We start from the raw sequence: 18,662 nt of genomic DNA, 5'->3' as shown, positions 1-18,662 counted from the left end.
GTAGACTTTTTGACTAAATATAGTGTTATGGGATACATTTTCTGGTTATTCATATAGGTTTATGGAATATAACACAATACAGAATTTTGCCGTATTAATGCAAAATACGTTATTCCATGTGGATATGTGCGCCCCAATGATTTATCGTACGTAGATTATTATCATCACCATAAAATCAACATAGTTAGCTATTGTTGAGTTAAAACAAGGGTCCAAGATATTAGCCATGCGGTTTGTAGTACTTTTTTGAAATATATGTATCACTCATATAGATATATAAAGATTTGTTATTTATGCATTTTTTGTATAATGCAACCTTATAGCAAAGTAAGTAACCTGGGAATACGGTGATGATATGATTATAATGTTGATACAAGCCATTTACACAGCGGAACACAAGCGATATGAATATTATATACTACTTCCATTTCTAGGTAACAATCCTATTGTTTTAAAGTTTTAGAAATTAAACATTAAGTAGCATGTTACACAATAAATGACGTAGATCCTATTTCTCCCATTAATAATTCTTTTTTATCAATAGGCAGCAAGCTACATTGGTGGACCCTTGAATGAACTTTTCATCATATATTTTAGCGATCAACCATTGTAGCTTCTCATTTAACTTTAATCATACGCCACATTCAAATGTATAACTGCGGTGTCTTCTAGATCGTTTCACACGATGCCTCGTTTAACAACCTGGAGCAGCGTATTACTTCCTCACGTGCCTTTTCAGTATCTTCGGAGAACAAGTTGTACACTAAAATGTGTACAACTATTTGACTGAATGGTGTCTTATCAGCGGAAAACAGAACAGCAAGAGCATTTGATACCTTCTGTTCATCAATGTGTTCAGCAGGCACTAGGCCGTTAGTTTGAATGTCAACCCACTTATACATAATGTCTAAAGGCTCCTTTTCATCTTCAGACGAACTTGACTCTGGACCTTCGGGTTCCAAAGCACTGTACAGTTCCCTGATATCATCGTAGAAGACTGGGAATACGAATCTAGTGTTAAGGAATTTGAACTCTTTTGGTTCCAAGCCACTCTCCCTAATACCAGCTTCAAGGTACCCTTCTACCAATTTGTGGTAGTTCTCCCCGTATAGACCAGTGAACAGCTCGTCCAAGGCGTAACCAACTACATTCAGGTAACCGATGAAGAGGTCACTATCGATGGAGCACATGTTGTTGATATCTACGCGGCTACGATAGATACTGTTGACTTTGTCTCCTTCTTCTTCGGTATCACTGCTAGCAGTTTTGAACATTTCCACACAATGCTTCCTGTATTTTTCCCTGATGAGGTCTACCAAATCCTCATCCAAGTTACCATCAGAATCCATCAGACTCATTACCAATTTAACACGCTCTTCTGTTGTTGGTATGACGCCTTCATAATCAACCTTTGTTGCCATTTGGGCAACGATTGATTTGACTTGGGTGTATGCCAAGAGTGCCACGGCAACGGCGACATTCATTTTAGAATGGTAATATTAAATGTGAATATTATAAGCAACTATATGATGAGTAAATGGCGTGGATTGAAAAATACTCATGTGCGTTCGCTAGCAGCCCAGTGGTGCGGAGGTTGGTGACGTTGTTTCCATATTGTTCGATGCACCTTTATGTGCGTTGATCAAGTGACCAGTCTTGCCATTATTTACAATATATGCACAAGTATCTCTTAAAAACTCCAGCGACGTAACATTTACCATTTATTTTGGCGTTATTTAATTATTTCACTTGGTAGCTAGTTGATTCTCATGCAAACATAAAATTACCGTCGTTTATAATTATCGATTCAATTTTTAACTTTTCAGGTTTATTTTTACATAGCTAAATATTTCGTTGAGGAAATCCGGATACGCATTCTATAGAAGAGTGAGTCAGTACTACTACAGAACTACCTAGTACTATTGACTTCTACAAGATACCCTTCTTCTCTTTACCATCCTTACCAGTTACCCTCAGGACCCAGTCAATGGCCTACTTCAGGTTGATGGGAGGATCTGTAAGGAAGGAGTAAGGGGTCCAAGAGCTTTGAGAGGTCGTCATTAGTACTCAACAGTAGGGATGATAAAGTTATCTGGAATAGGAATGGGATCGCTATGGTTGTACTAGGGTAGTACCGGATACTACCACACTATTACGTGGTAGAATGTCAGGATCCCAGTAGCAACCTTCCATATAATAGCGTCAATTATTCCATGGTAGTACAAAGCAATACTAGGTAGTACTATAAAATAATACCGTTTATCCACAACTACAGGATTGCTGGAAAAACCCAGGTTTCCTAAGCCTCCTCCACAGTTCCACAAGAACATTAATACTACGCAGCACTCCTAACACAGCCGCTGGCAGTACCGAGGACATAGGGACACTGATAGACCAGTTGGCACAAGGACTAGAGAAGTTGCTGGAGGGATCGGGAAGACAAGTGCTGTCTTAATAGGGTTTCTAGTGGAGAAAGTAAGGGCACAGGGAAGAAATGCAAACATGGTGCTGATGCCGCTGATGGGAAATGTTGTAACAAGAATGGTACCCCCAGTGGTGGTAGGATCACTGTTAGGGGTACCGATTGCGTTAATCATGAATGTAAGCATTGTGGTATTAGTCCTGGTTGTGAGAAGTGTACTCGTTGTACAAACAAGTGCCACCTTTCGGCCTACAGCAAGAGCACTGCTCTCTGGACTACCATAGTCAATGCTAACACAGGTAAGTACCCATTAGTACTGACAGTGACTGGTGGTATAGCAGGTAGTTCTACTACTAATAATGACCCCTCTAAGGTCCACCTCCTGGCCCGTATTTTCCTAGGGTCAGTATGTCTCATCTGGAGTGGACTCAGTCAGTTGGGGTTCCTAACTGGAAAGGGTGGTGATCAGAGGTGGAGGGAGAAAACATTGACTAGTGAGAGTGAGGGCCTCGGCTCATTCATGGCGGCCATGGGCTATGACCTGGAGAGGTTGAATCAGGGAGGTAAGTACTCTCTAGGGTAGTCATGTGGACAACATGAGAAACATTATGTTTCAGGAGAACAGCAATGTGATGTAAGTTAGGCTATTTATGTGGTAGTGCCCACCACTACTATACCACCACTCCACATGACTATCCTCCACACTACCACCACCACTACATTACCGCTACACCACATTCCCTTTACTATACCATACAAAAGCTTCCAATCCCCCACACCCTGTGCGGGGTTTACGGCCCTAGAATGACTTCCTAGAGGTGTCTCTAGATTGCGGCACCTGGACCAACCAGATCCCTACTACTGGGTACCACTGAGTACTACCCTAGTACTACCCTAGTACTACCCTAGTACTACCCTAGTACTACCATGGAATCCCATGATTTCATAACTAATTCACTACTACTAAGTACTACTCATTGGATTCCTATCGCATTATGGATAATACTACCTGTACGACAATAGTACTAGTACTTCTATGGCTATCCATATGCTGCCAGGCAGTGGGTTTGTTGGTCACCCTTATAAGCTACTACAGCAATCCAGAATTATTACAACACTATTCATCACTATACGGTACTTATGCAGTCATACCCTCCACTACAACATTATCCACTTTACTGCTAGTAGTATGTCTATGGCAATGCAAAAAGGCAGGTTACCTCGTAACCCCAATGACCTGGTACCATTGGGTACTATTGGTACTACTAGTATTACTACAGATAGTGGCAGTGTTAACGGAGTATCTGGGTCTGCAGGGTTGGGGTCACAAAAGCCTTGGTACCAATTGGAAATATCCCATTTACAGTATTCTAGTGGTATTAATGGTTATACTGGGTAGTACCCTATACTGCGGTTGGAAATGCAACCTATTCTGTAGACCATGTTGTAAGAGTCAGTACGTGTGCTATGGTAGTGCAATAGTGGTAGTACTAGCAGTACTGATAGTTCTGGCAGTAATTGCCTCTATGGGAGAGCACCGACGCACTGAGAGCTTTGGTGTCGGATTTGAATGGCTTAACGAGATTCTTACTATTGGCTACTTCGGTTACATGGTAGTACCTATTACACAGTGCTATACCATGGCAGTGCTATGGCGAACTACAATGAAGTTACCATATACAGTACCGGAGGTGGTTACCCTGTTGACATCGGTACTGACCGTGGCCTCTATCCTGGCATTGGCATTAGCCTCTATCTTGGCAGTGACAGTATCCGGCAGCACCCATAAGGACGGAGTACAAGCAAGTACTAAGGCGTACTATTCAACATTGCTCAATACTGCAGGGTACCCCCTCCTAGCAGCTCATCTACTGTGCTTAGGAATTACCTGGTACTGTATGGAGTATAAGGGGATATTCTATTGGCCTAAAAATTACTTGTGCTTCGGTGTACTGGCAGCGGTACTAGTGGTAGCATTGGTACTGGTACTGGTAGTGATAGTAATCCCTAACGTAGAGAGAGAAGAAGGCGGCGACGTTGATGCTGTGAAATATACACTAATAGGCTACTCAATATTACTCATGATACCAACATTGTGGTATGGATACCGTTGTGGTCTTTTTAAATGGTGCCTCCCCAAGAAAAAGGGTCTCGAGGCTACTGACATTGCTGAAAACACGACAGCAGACACTGATATCGCAAAGGAAGAGTAGAAGTGAGGACTACCTGTACCACCCTATTACGCTTGATGGCCCATCTTGGGATAGCCCAATATGAACTGGTATGCTCCCTGTGGAAGTATGATTTGTACTACGCGTATTATACAGAAATTACTGATTTTATGCAATACAGAATTAGCGATTGGATAACACTAGTGCAGCACTACTCTAGTATAATTCTAGGCGTTCCGTATAACTACAATACCACTAGTATGATTCCACCCTGATACCTACACCGTCACTACCACTGACTACTCGTACTACTGGACACTCTCTCAACAAGGGGTTTTAAACATAATGTCGGCACCAGGGACTGCTGGCTGGACGCCACACGACAAGCTTACCACTGCTCCCACCAACCTGAAGGAGGCCACTGACTGGGTCCTGAGGGTAACTGGTAGGGATGGTAACAATAACAAGGGTAAGTAATGCTACCCAGTTGTACTATGTATACTATGAGCACCACATGGATAATAAATGGCGGCTTCGGCGTAAGAGTGTATAGGGAGGGGCGCTATAGTGTAGTTGTGACAGACAGTATATTCATATTGATAGCGTGCTTGTACACCTATCTACCTATGTCACCTGGGTCACTAACTATATATCAGAACTGACACTTGATGTGACGTCAAGTGATGATAGATTGCGAGTCACTACCACGCAACCATGTAACAATATGGTGTCAACTATACAGCCCTATTACTAGTCTACACAGCACTATATATAATGTCCCCGTACAGAGGTCTGTTTAGTGGGGCCATAATTTATGTTGGTGATACCCTGGTGGGGTTTTTAGGATGCTAGGGCAACCACCGTGATGGGGCGGTAAATAGTGAGTAAAAAGTAGCTGTGGCACATGATAGGTACTGATCTGTCCCCATTACAGTCATTCATCTAACCATATAACACCAATTAATTTAATATCAGCAATTCTGTACTGATTCCTGTGGATATCCATGGAGATTTTTCTGACCCATTGATTGGGGACTCTAGCGCATTCCAAAATTTCAATCTGCTATAATGCCTCGTAACTATACTGTGGAAGCTCTCACAGTATACAATATCTGCTTAATCCAGTTCATTTCAAATGTGAAACCTATATACTGTACTAGTCATTAGCTACGTTGGAGTAACAAGTTCAATGGAAATGACAATCTGTTCACCACCATTGTATTCCCTGCTAGCAAACAAATAACATGTTGTATTTAATAAGTGTATGACTATTCTTAGGGTGGGGAATAAAATAGGAACTATCCTCTATTTATACGAATCGATAGCATGTACTACTCAGTCGTGGAACCAATTAGATGTATCATACATATTTACACACTACTCTGTTCGTGGTTTAAATTCAGTCATATACGTTCTATCACCCAGCACACTGTCGGAGCCATAGCTTCGCATATTGCAGTCATCCTACAAGGGAAGCATCTACCAACGTATGATTCTGCTAAGGTCAGCGGAGACAATGTTATCGTGGTTAATGCTGTTCGAGTACTAATGAACGGCCACAGCTGGGATACAAAGGTTTACAAGTTTGATCGAAAGGGTATGTTTCTCATTTTTGGAAATGAACATTGCAGCGCACCCAAAAGGTCCTAAAATAATTACTGCCAAAACTATGATGGGACGTAACCCTGCTATGATCGTAGGTCCCTAAAGGATGTATATGTAGCTTGCAGATAAACCTTGCTGTCAAGCGTATGCTGCCACGCAACAAGCTACGCCCATTTTGGTACAGGTATTCACCCACGTCACCATCTATATATCTTATGTAGGCGTTTGTTTGTTTATGGAGGTGCCTTACACCCTCATTGGAATATACCTCAAGTAGTAGTACCAGTGGTGCCAGAGAAAGCGAAAAGCGACATCGTAAATTCCATTGCTACATCTGAAGGCTCCAAACAACAGTTACAACCAATTGGAATGATGGAAGGACCAAAGAATTGCAGAAGTGTATTCGAATGTTTCACCTTATACACCCGTATAGCATCGCGTTCCGAGCCAAATCCGGAGACGTCATATAACGGTTCTTGATGTCTACATTTTACTGTGTTACCAAATAAAAGGCACAATGTAAATATATGAAACTCTGCACATACGAAGTGGGTTATCCTATTTGTAGTGTGTATGCTTACACATCCAAAAGGAGACACTCGTAACTCAACGCAGGGGACCTAAATTCCACAAAAATTCGCTTGAAATGCTAATCTCCCTTGCACATATTGACTATATTAATCATGAAACGAACGCACAATATGGGATTTCGACAACGAGTTGTGAAAGTCGATTTGAGACACTCACTGATGCCTGATAGGCGTTGGCCAGAAATTCGGCTACAAAGTTCTATGACAGTGAGCGAGTTAAAAAACAAACTTTATGCTAATACGGGAACTCATCCAAGTGATATGACACTCTATGCGTATGCACCATATAATGTACAACAAACTCAGGTATTGCTGGACAATGATTCAGCGAATTTAGATACCTATGGAATTGAAGATGGTCATATCATATACATAAGGGCCGCAACATCTAGCCGTAGTGATACAACGTATCCGGTTGGGTCATCGCGTATGAATTTCTCCAACTCACGTTTACAAAAGCATTACCAAGAACAGCTGCAACGTTGTCAAGAATTAGGTGACGACGAAGCTTTTGAAAAGTATAAGATGAGTGATGATGACTATGCATTGCGAGCTCAAGATTTGCGCAATTTCATCTCTCAGATGAGAACTCGGGCTGGATTAAAGGTTGCGGACGATCCGTCTTCCAAAAATGCCAAAACAATCGCAGAATTGAAAGAAGAATATACTATAGGAACACGATGCTCCGTGTCGCCAGGTGAAATCCGTGGTAGCGTACAATTTGTTGGTATCGTAAATAATAAAACACTTATTGGTAAGTATATGTGCTGCCAGAATGAAATGGAACAGGTGTGGAGCTGGACGAGCCGCTGGGTAATAGTGACGGCACTATCAATGGAACGCGAGTATTTAATGCCCGGGGAGGCAAATACGCTGGGTTTTATCCACCGGAACAAGTGGAAGTGGGAGACTTTCCTGAGGTGGACCCATTTGACATCACTTGAATGTGCATTTAACAGTTTAGTTTATTATATTATATCTGAACATGTTTAAAATATATCACGTAGATAAACGTGTTATATTAACCATTACAAATGATTTAGAGGCTGATTTTATACAACACATTGTGCTAGGAGTAAACATTCACAGGTGTAATTATATACAACATTCCACCACCGTAAGATTGTTATTTTGCCTTAAATGGTATATATAAATATTCTATATCAAGCGGCAGACTTTATATTTCTTATGTATCAGGCAACGATTATTACATTGAATACTTTACACATAGTATATTTATCACATCTGTATAGTCTCACATACCGATAGAATGGATGAGAACATAACCTGTAACATTGTGCGCACTAAGAAGAAGAGGAAAGATGCTCGTAAGCTTAGGAAGGAAGCTCCTCAAGAGTTGCGTAAAAGTATGTGACAATAATATGATGTATATGCTTACACAGAACAAAAAGAATCAACATCTAAGAACACTATACCTAAATCAACCGATGGAGAAATGTCTATGGTGCGTCTATTACGTGAGATTCCACAACGGATACCATTCCAAGGCAAACCGTCAAAGAAGACGTTTTCAGTAGCTTTGCCCGTTTCAATTCTACAAAATATTCAAACTGATGAATTAAGGGCATATATCATTGGTAACATCGCCCGCAGTCTAACTATCTACGGTATCCATGAAGTTGTAATATACAACGACTTAGGTAAGTCATTTGGTACCCACTTACATGTGATGAAGGTGCCGAGGATATTGATTGGCAAGAATATTTTGCCATCAACTTACGGTATTTAGAAACACCGCAATACTTAAGGAAATATATGTTTCCGATAGTTCCACATTTGCGAAACACTGGATTGCAGAATCCACTGGATGCTCCGCACCACCTCAGGAGCAACGAATGGTTACCATATAGGTGGGTTTGCAGCAGATTATGTTGTTATATTACACAGAGAAGGCGTAGTTAAGTTAGAAGAAAAAAGTGCATCTTTATCAATGGGCAATCTAGATATGATGGTTGACTGTGGTTTATTTGGTCGTATAAAAGTAGATAACCCAGAAGCATTATCGGAAATATACGGTGTAGAACGCTTCTGTCTAGATAATGAAGACAGCGTTTATCAGCGTGTTACAGTGATGCTAGATGCTAACTCTCTACGTGAATGTAAACGTAGATGGAAGGAACAATTAAATGGACCATCATATAGTGATTCTTGTACCATGTTGAGTGGGAAATTAGTACCACCAGATGAACCTCAGAGTCTAGTAGGTGAGTGACTCATTTAACATTATGAACACATACAGGACTATATTGGGGCTTCGTAGTAAGAGAAGCTGAGAGTTATGAAGGCGTATTTTCTGACTGTCCATTTAGCACAGATGGGAAGTACGACTACACGATTGGTACGAGCGAGCGGGGTGATATATATCCGAAGGATGTGTCAGTACCTCATTTCCAGCATATGTTGATGGTTCTTGGTCCCATTAAAGGTTTGGAAAGCATAAAAGAAAACCCCCGTGAAGACTTAGATGCCTATGTTAATTTTTGCCCCAATCAGAGATCCAGAACAATACGTACCGAAGAAGCGCTAACCATATGTTTATCGCAATTTTTCGCACATTACTCTATTTAATGTCAGAGCACATCAATGTTATGTATTCCATTGCGCGTATTATTGGTTTTGAACATGCATATTCACATAAACAGCTCAATGAAGTCTAATCCCGTAGATATATCGCTTAATTCACATGGATATAAGTCATCGCAATCATTTCTGGACCACATTAATTGTTCATGGAATCGATAGATTTCATTTCAATGATAGTTACCGCATAATATTATGGCCCAAGTAACAATATAACGTACAAAATGGACAGAGACCAGAGTTACAAAGAGAGCTTATATGGAGAACATATCCTACTATAAGTAGTCATATTCAAGTGACATGTTCTAGTCTGTTGAGGAACTTGGTAACGCTATCACCAAGTACTTTTCTAATTTTGCGATGCTGCTGGACGGCTACAGATGGAGGATCTGAAAGCATAGTTTTGAAAGCGCTACGCCACAACTTGCGATATGATTCCTTTTTTTGTTCTTGTTCTAATTTCGTTTCATTCAAAAGCAATTCTGTGGCGAGTAACGACAAAACGAGTTCATATTATACCCACCTTCATATGTACGTAAAAATATACTTAAGTCAGTCCTGCGAATCACGATGCCATCTATTTCTGGCTTCAAAGTGTCAACTTCCTGATATTCAGAAAAAGCCTTCTTATAATACAGATTCAAAGAACGAGCAGTTTTAAAGATCAGTCCGGATTTTTTCGACTTTATGTAGATAGTTCTTTCTGGCACGAACTTTTCTCCTGTGACGTCTACGTTGTCATATTCGTTTGTTGGTATGGTTCCATCGACCATTGATACCTGAGGAATAGGTTCAGTTTGACTAAATTGATATAGATTCGTATTCATGTGCATCCTATGGCTCTTATGGTACATTCTACGCGTAGTGACAGGTGTGGCATCATCTAGCACCCGCCTGTTGACTTTCAACCATGCGCTACGTGACTTAATATCCTCAAAATCACTCAAAAGATAAACTTCTTCTCCTTTTACATAACCCAAGGGTGTAGCATCCTTTTTTCGAACTCTATTATTGCCTATCTGGAAGGCTGATAGCATATTGATAGAATACTCTTACCTGTGATGCAAGTATGTATGTTGGATGGTTTTTAAATTTCGCCTTAGTTTGCGGAAAAGGGTCATTGTTTACCCTTGTTTGCATCCACTTCTGTTCTGCGCGCTCAAGTAACGATACTAAACCAATTTCTGGTAGCCCTTTTAACTTATGGTTTATAAGCTCAATAGTCCGAATTAGCCATGTGTTAATATTCTTCCCTCTATTTAAGCAAGCATCATTATACCTAGTAAACATTTTATTTACCTCTGTGGACTATACCTTTCCACATGCTTAGGGGTTAACTCGGAAATCCACCCTTTACTATTACAACCTAGTACGTATATATAATCCTTGATGTTTCCCTTTTGTTTTTTCCTTTCTGTTTGCTGCATTAGGCGTACCTTTAATTCAGCTGCCTCAAAGGGGAAAAGTACAGGATTGAGTATTACCCTTTCTGCGCATTGACTACGCAGTATTACAATCGTGACAATTGCAAGTTCGTCTTGTTGTTTGTATATGAATAACTTGTTTTGTCGTTTAACAAAAAGATGGTTGTTGTGCTGACATTCATCACGTTCATTGCACGTTACTTGTGCCCCTGGCATTAACGGCTTTGGGGTCCTTAACATATCGTATTTGGTACCGTCATATGTCATTGTACTGAAATCTACAGATTTCCATGATCCATTTGTAGTTTCGAAAGCTTCCGCTGAGAAACTAATTCTGTTTGTGACAGCTTCAATTGATATGACAAGACGAGCTGATATGTTGTACAGTCGACATGCAGAAACAAATAGCTGTATCGACGTCATTTATATAACACACAATCATACCATGGCCAGAATTTCGGGTGTTGCCTTATGTATATGTAGACATCTGGGTTATCCATATATGTGAGAAAACCAAAGTACCTCATGAATCGAAATATTAGCCTTCCACGACCGAACCTTATAACTTCATTGTCAATTTCATTCAGAACCTAACCCTTATCGACGAATGTCTTTAACAACTAACCATGAATCTTTGATTGATGAAGTTAAAAAGCTTCCTTGGTTCCTGTGAGCCGTTGTAATGATTTTCAAAATAAGACAGCGTTAATGCCTGTAGAATATACATTATTATACACAGCAACTACTCTCAAAAACTGTCCATCTACCAACTTGTTAACTAATCTTATATGTCCGAGGCATGATAGTAGGAATACTTTAGTTCGTAATTGAGAGATCCTCGCATCTTTCAACTGTTACACATCTGATTTACTAGCTGTCTAAATACCTTTCGCCGCCTTTCCCTGGAGCTGGAAAGGTTTATAGGTTGAAATAACTGATGAGTCCATAATTCAAGTGCTTTTAACTGTGTTGTATCTAAGGTATTTGAGCAAAATTTTAGACCCGAGTCCATATTTTAAATTATTTCATTATTTATTTGCTAATGAATATCAGCTTCGTACACTATAGGGTTTAGATTAACCTCAGTGCCTACATCCTTTGCCTGTGCATCCCCGGCATATGCAAATTGTTTGGCGTCAAAGTTTTGAGAAACATAACCTTGATTAATCGAAGGTTTACCTTTGCCAAACTTAGCCTTCTTCGGTGCAGCTTCCTCATTACCTGGAAGTCTGAAGGCACCATTAGTCATGCTATTGATAGCTACGGAGTTGGCATAAGTAGCTTCTTTAACTTTGTTTAATTCAACCCTAAGGCTTTCTATCGTTTGAAGTAGACGCGCAACATCTTCACTTGGTGTATTTTCCAAAACACCAGTGCCCTTGCGCTTATCTTCTGCCCAGTTTATGACCTTCGTTGATCCCATGTATGTACCTACAGCGACTCCGAAACAGAACAATACAGTTAATAATCTACGTACATATTTGTTTAGCCTTCGACCTGTTTTCTGTCTATCCTTTGAAATCATATCATGTTCGATGTATTTTTTATACATTGGTAATGAAGCACCCATTGACACACCCTTGTCTACTTTCCTCTTCAGCCAGTTACTCGCCTTTTCTTCATCCTGGTAATCAATCTCAGCCCCGTTGGCATCGTATATGGTATGAAAAGTGCCAACATCTCCTGTTCTTAATTTTGATTCCGCATCAGTGTGCATGGGCGCGCCTTCAGGGTGTCGCTCCATTTGATATATTCTGTATCCGTTGAAGTATAGTACTACCCTTCTTGTTGTTTACATCAACGGGAGATTGACGCTCGTTTTAAAGCCCGAGCGGCGGGCGTTACTGCGAAGAGTTGGAGACACTTCACTGGGTGTGCTTTGACGTGAGCCTCTGGGATAAGATAGAATGATCTGCAATTGAATGTGTGGATGTATAGTGATTAATAGTGGACGTACCTCTTGGCATATCGCTTATCTGATTCTGCACGGTACTTTACATTCCCTATGTGTTGGGTCGAATGAAAAAGTTGTGATTTGCCATATGACGCATGTATTATCCAGATTACACATTTCATTTAACGGTTATTGATTACATATATCAGCGATGTGTAACATATACGTTGATCAATTTATGACCATTGTTTTCAGCTATTCGTTGGGTGTTTCATCCTTCGTCTTTCCGGCGGTTTTGCTCGTCTTTTTGGTTTTCGTCATCAGGGGTGTCTACAAAATGTCAATATTATTTCCGTTTTGCTTACCGCTAACAGTTGCTTGATATGTTCATCCTGGATTGTGTAATCAGGGTTGCATATGGTCTCCTGTTGGAAAGAAAGCCCATTAATTTTCTTTGTACCTCCGGCTCCAATAAGTATTACACACGTGAAATGTGCCACTAGTTCTCCACTCTTTTCGGTTTCCACTCGGTAAGGTGTAATCAGCTTGTGACGCACAGCTTCTGGGAGACCAGCCTTGAGTACGCGCTCATCGTCGATGGCACCGATATGGAATGGGAATGTTGGGAATTCTGTGTCCGTGTATATTAGATCTATCGGGACTTACTGGAGTTGACTTGTGAGATGAAAGCTCTGCCTAATGATGTCTTGAGAGTGTATCTATTTTGCACTTCAGTACGATAGATGGTAGATTTGTGTTCAGTGGCTTTTGCCTTTCCATCACCGGTACTCATGATAACATTCAAAGCATATGCCTCGTTGGCATTGAATGTAAAGGTCTCTGCCTTGTCCTCAATTCTGGTACCACCGGGAATGAAACGACTACCCTCAATAACGTGACGCTTGATTTCATGGCTAACATAACCAATTAGCGGTGTACACTTGTACTCTGCGGCAACCTGTTCGATGACTTTTGATACAGCTTGACTTGAGTTGCCAACTTTCATTTCACGAATAGCCGCTTGGCATCCGTTCCATGCCGCAGAAAGCACGTTAGCAGCCTTCCCTGTGATGTTATTTCCTACATAAACAGTATGCGTCACCAAACCCAAGTATCCATCTATGTGGCAACCAAGGGAGACTTTGACCAAATCACCATCTGCAATTACAGCACCTGGTTCCAATGGTGAGAAATTATCACATATTTCGTTGATAGACACACATGTAGGGAAAGCAATGCCTTTTTCTATCTTACGCCCATTTTCCTTCTTGTTATACACCTTTGCAGTTTCGGCCAATATCATATCGTCACCCATCTTACACAGCGTCTTTACACAAGCACCTACTTTGACTTCGTCAATCAGCTTCTGCAAAATAGTATCCGCTATATTAGCAGCCGTGCGATATTTGGTTACTATATCAGAGTTTGAGATATCATTTTCGTTGACTTCTGGCTTGCCGTCGGCAGGGTTGTTAGCAGTAGTGTTGGAAGCCATTTTCTGTACATAATATTAGTTCGTTGTTGTCGATAAAACATTAAAAATCCCTATCGTGATGTGTACCATAGGTAAAATCAGGATATGTTCGTACCGACGTGGACAAATCCAAGGGACCATGTGTATTACCGACTATTTTACTTAGACAACAGAGTTAACACTTACCCCAATTAATGATATATGTACATTTATAAATTATTATATAAATGTAAGTATCAAATATCACGTGTTTGGGTATCTTTGTGACAGATAACACGTGCCCAACGGCCACGACATTATCGCCACCCACCCTCAGCGTGGTGTAGATCTCACTTGATTCCTATTGGAATCCTATCGATCTATATCACCCACAATATACAGATATTTGGCGGTCATTTATTACGATTTAGCGTCCTTCCTGTTTTATGGTTATGTAGATTTATCTTTCCCCCTAATGGTGCCAATTAGACTTGTTGGTTACTGCCCCTGACTAACAGTCTTATGTTCGTCTATTGGGTTGGCACTGCTTACTAGTGACTTATTTCATTATTTGGCTAGATGTTGGCTGTTATTCACCACAGTTGCAACTCCTTTTACTCATGGTAAAAGCGCCATAAACTGCGGTGACCCGTTACATCACATCTGAAACGAACCTTGCTGACAAAACGTATAGCAGTATCATAATATATGGAAGAAAGTTACACTTAGTTATATCTCACAGGGATGATGTTAGACACACATAAAGTCTGTAACTAAAGTGCTTTAAATGAAGGAAAAAATGTTAACTTAGTATACTGTTAATACGTTTGTACATTAAATATACAACTCAATAAAGTCTTCAGGCAGAGTCCATAGAATCAGGTTACTTTTCACTTTCATCTACCTAAAAACTGTTTTACGGCAATAATTATTATACATTATTCATCCTGATTCCTTGGGTCCACGTGAGTGTCTTACAATGACATATTCGCACTTACGTACGTCTAGGATGCACCTTCCACCTGCAAATGAGACAGCTGACTGCAAGTCTTCCTCAATACCTTTAAGTTTCTCTAATAAGGTGCCCTCTTCACATGGAACCATTAGCGATACACCTTCTACGCGGCTCCTGCTTTTTTTACAACGTGCAGAGGCGTTTCCGTAGTAAACCTTCATTGGCACACCATCTACAATTTCCGTTTCCGACGGTGACTTAATGAATCCCGCATAGAAGTAGCCTGACATTACCCAATCAGCTCCCATGTAGAGTGCTTTGACAATATCACCACTGAGACGGCATCCACCGTCAGCAATAATGACAGCCTTCTTTGCCACACGCGCACATTCCCTTACGGCTGCTAATTGCCAGTTACGTGTTCCGAATCCAGTACGAATAGATGTGCTGCATACATATCCTGGTCCAAGGCCAACCTTGATGGCATCAGCTCCCCAGTTTTCTAGGTCAACCACCCCTTCTGCAGTAGCGACGTTACCGGCGATGATAAAAGTCTTTGGACCAAATGCCTTCTTAATGTACGAAATCATACGTTGCATTGCAAGGCTATGTCCATGGGCCACGTCGATGGTGACATAGTCTGGGATGAGGTCGTTTGCCACGAGGCTGTCTACTACCTTGTATGATTGCTCTTGTACACCAATGGATATTGAGACAAACAATTGAAGATCACGCATTTTCCGTGAAAACTCAACGAGGTCAACATCGATCCTATGCATAACGTAGAAGTAGTTGTTCTGGGCTAGTTCAATTACAATATTCTCATCCAAAACTGAAGGCATATTGGAAGCCATAAGTGGAATCTTGAATGTGCGATTTCCCAGCTTAGCGGATACGTCAGCATGAGCTCTAGTCTCCAAGGTACACATCCTTGGGACGAGCATAACATCGTCAAAGTCGAAGATTTCCATGGTGAGAGAATGAGGAATAATCAGGTATGTATCTGCGCAGCACGAGCTGAAACCTGTGAACCCGTGAGACTAACAGGATAACAAATGTATTGTATGGCTTATAATGTGTAAAATCCCTGTTTCCCGTACATTTTTGCGATGGAGTGTGGTGCCTAAATGTGTTCACATACAGCCCCACCCATACACTTAATGTAGTACTTATTTGCGTTCCTTCGTGCTTCTAGACACTCATTTTCAGGGTTTTGCATACTCAAACGGATACACATTTACTCATGTGTTCCATCTGAACGCCAAATGTCCATATGTGTAGAGTCGGTACGTTACACATTTAAATTCATATTCCCCCAGTAGCTTCGGTTTTTATTGCCCTATCACAAAATAAAAACTATGTGTTAACATAGTAATAGAATTTGACTATGTGGTTCACTAGAACGTCGTTATCATCTCGAATTATTTTGCCACATTCACACACATATAGCAAAACATCAGCTAATGGCACACAAATACGTAGATTCTGCATTGTATCTGATTACTACAATCGCATAGTTGAGCGTGCTACGTGCAGCGCTACAAATATTTCTTATGATGACGCTGCGAGGTATCTATCTCAATTCGTCGATAATAGGTTTGATGCGTCCAAGCTTCGTCCTTTTCTTGGAGACATTCATGCTAAATTGTCTGTCCCATTGACTATAGACGACTATTTGATCGTTTTAGAGGTGTGTCAATATCTGTATGTTGTATGTGTTTTAGACGTGTTCCATTTTAAAATTCCAAGATTTAGATTTGGTATCTTCCATTTGTGAAGACCTTCGCCTGGCTTTCCTAACACTTTATGAACCCAAAAAAGCTGTTCGGCATGTCAAACCTAGCAATGGAGATCTTAATGTTTCAACGGATACAACATCCTCCTTTTCAAATCGTCGATTCCAGTTGGACACTTCTGTAGCTCCTGTTTTTAAGGATGCTGTTTTAGGTACGTTTGACATATTTAACAGAGTATTGTTCAGCTACTTGTCTCATATTTAACAAGTTATACATATTGTACGACCCTTTGTTTTGTACCATTGGCGACCTCATGTTGAGTCATCAAGAAGGTATGTTTGTTCACTGTTGATTTAATACGAAATAGAATGTGATATTCAAGAGGTTACTACATTATTAAGGACCTATGCAATACAGCATTACAGAGACCATTCTTTTGTTTCACATTTAGTGTCTAAAGTAGCGGTAGGTCAGCTTCCTTTAAATATCTTATTTCTTTGCTGGTTATAAATGACACATTTATTACAGTCCAATGTGAACACGCTGGGCGTCAGCACTGCTGTTAGTATATACAGCAGCTTAAGCATTTTGGATTTGTTAGATGAAGAGTTGGCTTTATCACTGGAGTCAAGATTCGGCAACCGTAGAAAATCTGGCGAGAGGCTAGAATTTGAAGTGGATGATACACTAAATATACGTGATATCATTGAGATTGGCTATTCCAAATTGATTCAACAAGACCCTGGCAACGATTCCTTTTGGTTAATGAAGGACTTATTGGAACGGTATATTCTTTGTGAAGCTTTATATGCTGTACAGTATTGCTGCTTTGTGGGACGCCTCTATAGATACTACTCTACAATCGCAATATATCAGGTATCTGGATTAATTTAGAATTCAATCTTATCCAGAAAATTAACTGTTCTAATAGCTCAGCTTAAATGCTCAGCAGAGCCTTGTTACAATTCAATTAGAAGTAAGTTTCTAAATGGTATATTAAACTTTTGCAGAGGATCATATTGAGACTCTCGAGAGTATAATCGGAAGTGACATTGGATATAAGAAATTTAAGACCACGACGTTTATCAATAAGGTTGGTTGAAACGTTGTTTCTGCAATTATCTAGGTCGCTCAACATTTGGAGAAGTTACGTATTCGTTTCGAGACCAACGTATACTACAATGGCATCCTGCTTGACATTATGGAGAAAGATCGCAATCTGGTGTGGTTATGCAATTCATATCATCGTTTTTACGCTGGCACGTTTGATTTAACAGCTGAACGCCGCACTCTTGATCGTCTATTGAAGGCATTTGGATTCAAAACATGCCATGTTAACTTCTACCAATGGGGACGTTTGAAGGCTAAGCGAACTCGATTCGCTTATATTCGCATGGCGCGTTACTATGCTCTTTATGATAATAGGTACGTTATATGGCCATATGGGTTATATGTTGCAGGGAATATGACCACCGATATGCTGGATGGAGTCTACCATATGTCTGGTGGAATACTTCTCGTCAGGACCAGATGCACGTGTCTAACTACATAAAGTATGAGCCATAGAGTAGCGCATAAATAGCTATGCCGGAACAGCGCATATGCTGGAGGATAGCTAATTAACAAGGTACAAAGCTTGGCTCCGCAGATACATAAGTGTTAACACATAGTAGTCTGCAAAGCCTCAATTAAACTAGTTGGTGTACTTAAACACGTGCTAAACTAGTTACGGCCATAGTACCAGAATTTACTCGAGCGACAGGTATATATTGTCCTATGCCTGATCGGCGATGTTCGCAGCGTTGGCGTAA

The 18,662-nt window shown here is 40.5% G+C and overlaps 11 protein-coding genes across 11 annotated transcripts; 6 read left to right on the top strand and 5 right to left on the bottom strand.

Moving 5' to 3' along the window:
• Nucleotides 1-461: 461 nt before the first annotated feature.
• On the bottom strand, nt 462-1,514 carry BBOV_IV005650 (uncharacterized protein). Its single transcript, XM_001610444.2, has one exon. The coding sequence runs from the start codon at nt 1,482-1,484 to the stop codon at nt 669-671; it is 816 nt and encodes a 271-aa protein (XP_001610494.1). The 5' UTR covers nt 1,485-1,514; the 3' UTR covers nt 462-668.
• Nucleotides 1,515-2,205: 691 nt separating this feature from the next.
• Nucleotides 2,206-3,017, top strand: BBOV_IV005640 (variant erythrocyte surface antigen-1 beta subunit). Its single transcript, XM_001610443.2, has 2 exons — nt 2,206-2,236; nt 2,468-3,017. The coding sequence occupies exons 1-2, from the start codon at nt 2,214-2,216 to the stop codon at nt 3,003-3,005; spliced, it is 561 nt and encodes a 186-aa protein (XP_001610493.1). The 5' UTR covers nt 2,206-2,213; the 3' UTR covers nt 3,006-3,017.
• Nucleotides 3,018-3,402: 385 nt separating this feature from the next.
• BBOV_IV005630 (uncharacterized protein) lies at nt 3,403-4,665 on the top strand. The gene has a single exon (XM_001610442.2). It carries the CDS (start codon nt 3,418-3,420, stop codon nt 4,633-4,635), a length of 1,218 nt encoding a protein of 405 aa, XP_001610492.1. The 5' UTR covers nt 3,403-3,417; the 3' UTR covers nt 4,636-4,665.
• Nucleotides 4,666-6,065: 1,400 nt separating this feature from the next.
• Nucleotides 6,066-6,736, top strand: BBOV_IV005620 (Ribosomal protein L13 family protein). Its single transcript, XM_001610441.1, has 4 exons — nt 6,066-6,190; nt 6,225-6,289; nt 6,324-6,382; nt 6,420-6,736. Exons 1-4 carry the CDS (start codon nt 6,142-6,144, stop codon nt 6,676-6,678), a joined length of 432 nt encoding a protein of 143 aa, XP_001610491.1. The 5' UTR covers nt 6,066-6,141; the 3' UTR covers nt 6,679-6,736.
• Nucleotides 6,737-6,785: 49 nt separating this feature from the next.
• On the top strand, nt 6,786-7,743 carry BBOV_IV005610 (CAP-Gly domain family protein). The gene is made up of 2 exons (XM_001610440.2): nt 6,786-7,542; nt 7,578-7,743. Exons 1-2 carry the CDS (start codon nt 6,882-6,884, stop codon nt 7,730-7,732), a joined length of 816 nt encoding a protein of 271 aa, XP_001610490.2. The 5' UTR covers nt 6,786-6,881; the 3' UTR covers nt 7,733-7,743.
• A 291-nt stretch (nt 7,744-8,034) lies between these two features.
• Nucleotides 8,035-9,385, top strand: BBOV_IV005600 (putative RNA methyltransferase family protein). The gene is made up of 5 exons (XM_051767795.1): nt 8,035-8,155; nt 8,192-8,449; nt 8,485-8,659; nt 8,697-9,013; nt 9,049-9,385. Exons 1-5 carry the CDS (start codon nt 8,059-8,061, stop codon nt 9,375-9,377), a joined length of 1,176 nt encoding a protein of 391 aa, XP_051623261.1. The 5' UTR covers nt 8,035-8,058; the 3' UTR covers nt 9,378-9,385.
• A 290-nt stretch (nt 9,386-9,675) lies between these two features.
• On the bottom strand, nt 9,676-11,829 carry BBOV_IV005590 (Rad4 beta-hairpin domain 1 family protein). The gene is made up of 9 exons (XM_051767885.1): nt 11,700-11,829; nt 11,560-11,664; nt 11,439-11,525; nt 11,336-11,403; nt 11,258-11,300; nt 10,704-11,221; nt 10,446-10,668; nt 9,913-10,408; nt 9,676-9,871 (listed from the first exon to the last, which is right to left on the bottom strand). The coding sequence occupies exons 1-9, from the start codon at nt 11,823-11,825 to the stop codon at nt 9,681-9,683; spliced, it is 1,857 nt and encodes a 618-aa protein (XP_051623260.1). The 5' UTR covers nt 11,826-11,829; the 3' UTR covers nt 9,676-9,680.
• A 5-nt stretch (nt 11,830-11,834) lies between these two features.
• On the bottom strand, nt 11,835-12,803 carry BBOV_IV005580 (putative integral membrane protein). Its single transcript, XM_001610437.2, has 2 exons — nt 12,771-12,803; nt 11,835-12,725 (listed from the first exon to the last, which is right to left on the bottom strand). The coding sequence occupies exon 2, from the start codon at nt 12,555-12,557 to the stop codon at nt 11,853-11,855; it is 705 nt and encodes a 234-aa protein (XP_001610487.1). The 5' UTR covers nt 12,558-12,725; nt 12,771-12,803; the 3' UTR covers nt 11,835-11,852.
• Nucleotides 12,804-12,954: 151 nt separating this feature from the next.
• BBOV_IV005570 (Metallopeptidase M24 family protein) lies at nt 12,955-14,428 on the bottom strand. The gene is made up of 4 exons (XM_001610436.2): nt 14,368-14,428; nt 13,374-14,205; nt 13,073-13,338; nt 12,955-13,037 (listed from the first exon to the last, which is right to left on the bottom strand). The coding sequence occupies exons 2-4, from the start codon at nt 14,200-14,202 to the stop codon at nt 12,963-12,965; spliced, it is 1,170 nt and encodes a 389-aa protein (XP_001610486.1). The 5' UTR covers nt 14,203-14,205; nt 14,368-14,428; the 3' UTR covers nt 12,955-12,962.
• A 514-nt stretch (nt 14,429-14,942) lies between these two features.
• BBOV_IV005560 (IMP dehydrogenase / GMP reductase domain family protein) lies at nt 14,943-16,211 on the bottom strand. Its single transcript, XM_001610435.1, has one exon. The coding sequence runs from the start codon at nt 16,084-16,086 to the stop codon at nt 15,103-15,105; it is 984 nt and encodes a 327-aa protein (XP_001610485.1). The 5' UTR covers nt 16,087-16,211; the 3' UTR covers nt 14,943-15,102.
• A 102-nt stretch (nt 16,212-16,313) lies between these two features.
• On the top strand, nt 16,314-18,440 carry BBOV_IV005550 (uncharacterized protein). Its single transcript, XM_051767243.1, has 11 exons — nt 16,314-16,401; nt 16,435-16,805; nt 16,840-17,062; nt 17,097-17,183; nt 17,219-17,316; nt 17,380-17,636; nt 17,671-17,727; nt 17,763-17,827; nt 17,862-17,944; nt 17,978-18,276; nt 18,312-18,440. The coding sequence occupies exons 2-11, from the start codon at nt 16,503-16,505 to the stop codon at nt 18,415-18,417; spliced, it is 1,578 nt and encodes a 525-aa protein (XP_051623259.1). The 5' UTR covers nt 16,314-16,401; nt 16,435-16,502; the 3' UTR covers nt 18,418-18,440.
• Nucleotides 18,441-18,662: the final 222 nt, after the last annotated feature.

This window comes from Babesia bovis (assembly GCF_000165395.2).
Source record: "Babesia bovis T2Bo chromosome 4 map unlocalized Chr4_1, whole genome shotgun sequence".
Taxonomy (NCBI): Eukaryota; Apicomplexa; class Aconoidasida; order Piroplasmida; family Babesiidae; genus Babesia; species Babesia bovis.
Note: the sequence above shows the minus strand (reverse complement) of the source record. Positions and strands in the feature narration are given on the sequence as shown.